Consider the following 1,159-nt stretch of genomic DNA (forward strand, 5'->3'; position numbering starts at 1 on the left):
TACGAACCCTTTGTACGAACAAAAGAAAGAGAAATTTAGGAGAAGAATACGAACATGTTCTTGCATGAGGCCCAATGTTTTAATATTCTGCAGAACAAAGGAAAGTAATTCATGCAGTAATTAATGATCCAAACACAAACACGTAGAACTCACAGTACAGCACAGTTTACTTGCTTTGTACAAACAACAGAAAGAGGAAGGAGATGATACACCCAAACAGATATTCAGAAATGTGTAAAGGCAATAATGTCCCCATTAAAAAGTTTTCATTAACATGTTTGTTAAAAAAAACAGACAAAATAGCCAAAAGTGGGGAAATAAACCAACTAAATCCCACAATCAGGTGTTTGACTGGTGCTTAATTCACCTCCAACCATTTTACACAACATCTGATTATCAAAGGAACAACAAAGAGTTTTATTCTTTGTATTTTGAGTTTGTACACATCACAACCTGACGTCTTGTGGTTGACTGGTTGTCCCATCWCCTGTTACATCTCTGGGTGAAAATCATCCCTCTTATAAACAACCTTTCAACAAACTCCAACCCATTTATTAGTTACACATCACACTTCAAGTGCCAAACAATATCTGGGCAAAAGAAATTGCCATGCCCTCCTACTGGAAGTTTCCTACATATTTTGAACGTCCACGTTCAGCGTCCCACATGTGGCAGACTGCTGAGTTTACAGGATGGAACAGAAAAACTTCTTCTCCCTGAACGGGTTCTCTGAGGCCGGCACCGGTGACAGCAGAGGGTCCTCTTTGGCATGAGCTTCGCAGTAAGACATCAAGTCTGCTGCTGCTTTAGACACCTGCAATCACACAGACATTCATCAGTGTGTGTTGTTCTAACTACACAATAAGGTCAGTTATAGTCACTGACAAAAAACAAAAATAAAACTGCATGTGTTAATAGGTCATGGTACAGCAAAGGTGCTTCAATGTACAAAGATTGTTACTGTTTTTAAAAAATGTCTCCAAACAGTGTGAATTGTACATGAAAATGTGTGTCTTGCTCCGATATGGGGTGCCGTTTGTAAAGTTACACAGTAAAAATTACCACCAATATTTTTTGTTTTATTTAGACTTTTATAAAAAAAAAACAGATTTATTTTTCAGTCAGTTTTTCACCATATGATTGATGTCAGTTTATAAAC

At 37.3% G+C, this 1,159-nt stretch overlaps 1 protein-coding gene across 1 annotated transcript in view; it reads right to left on the minus strand.

Moving 5' to 3' along the window:
* Positions 1 to 62: 62 nt before the first annotated feature.
* LOC106532198 (guanine nucleotide-binding protein G(I)/G(S)/G(O) subunit gamma-2) overlaps positions 63 to 1,159 on the minus strand; it is a gene marked incomplete at its 5' end in the record, with an annotated part of 8,698 nt that continues 7,601 nt past the window's right edge. Inside the window, 1 exon segment of the mRNA XM_014028220.1 lies at positions 63 to 814. Coding sequence (XP_013883674.1) covers positions 686 to 814 — 129 coding nt within the window. The 3' untranslated portion in view covers positions 63 to 685.

The sequence above is a fragment of the Austrofundulus limnaeus genome, unplaced genomic scaffold (assembly GCF_001266775.1).
Source record: "Austrofundulus limnaeus strain Quisiro unplaced genomic scaffold, Austrofundulus_limnaeus-1.0 Scaffold728, whole genome shotgun sequence".
Lineage (NCBI taxonomy): Eukaryota > Metazoa > Chordata > Actinopteri > Cyprinodontiformes > Rivulidae > Austrofundulus > Austrofundulus limnaeus.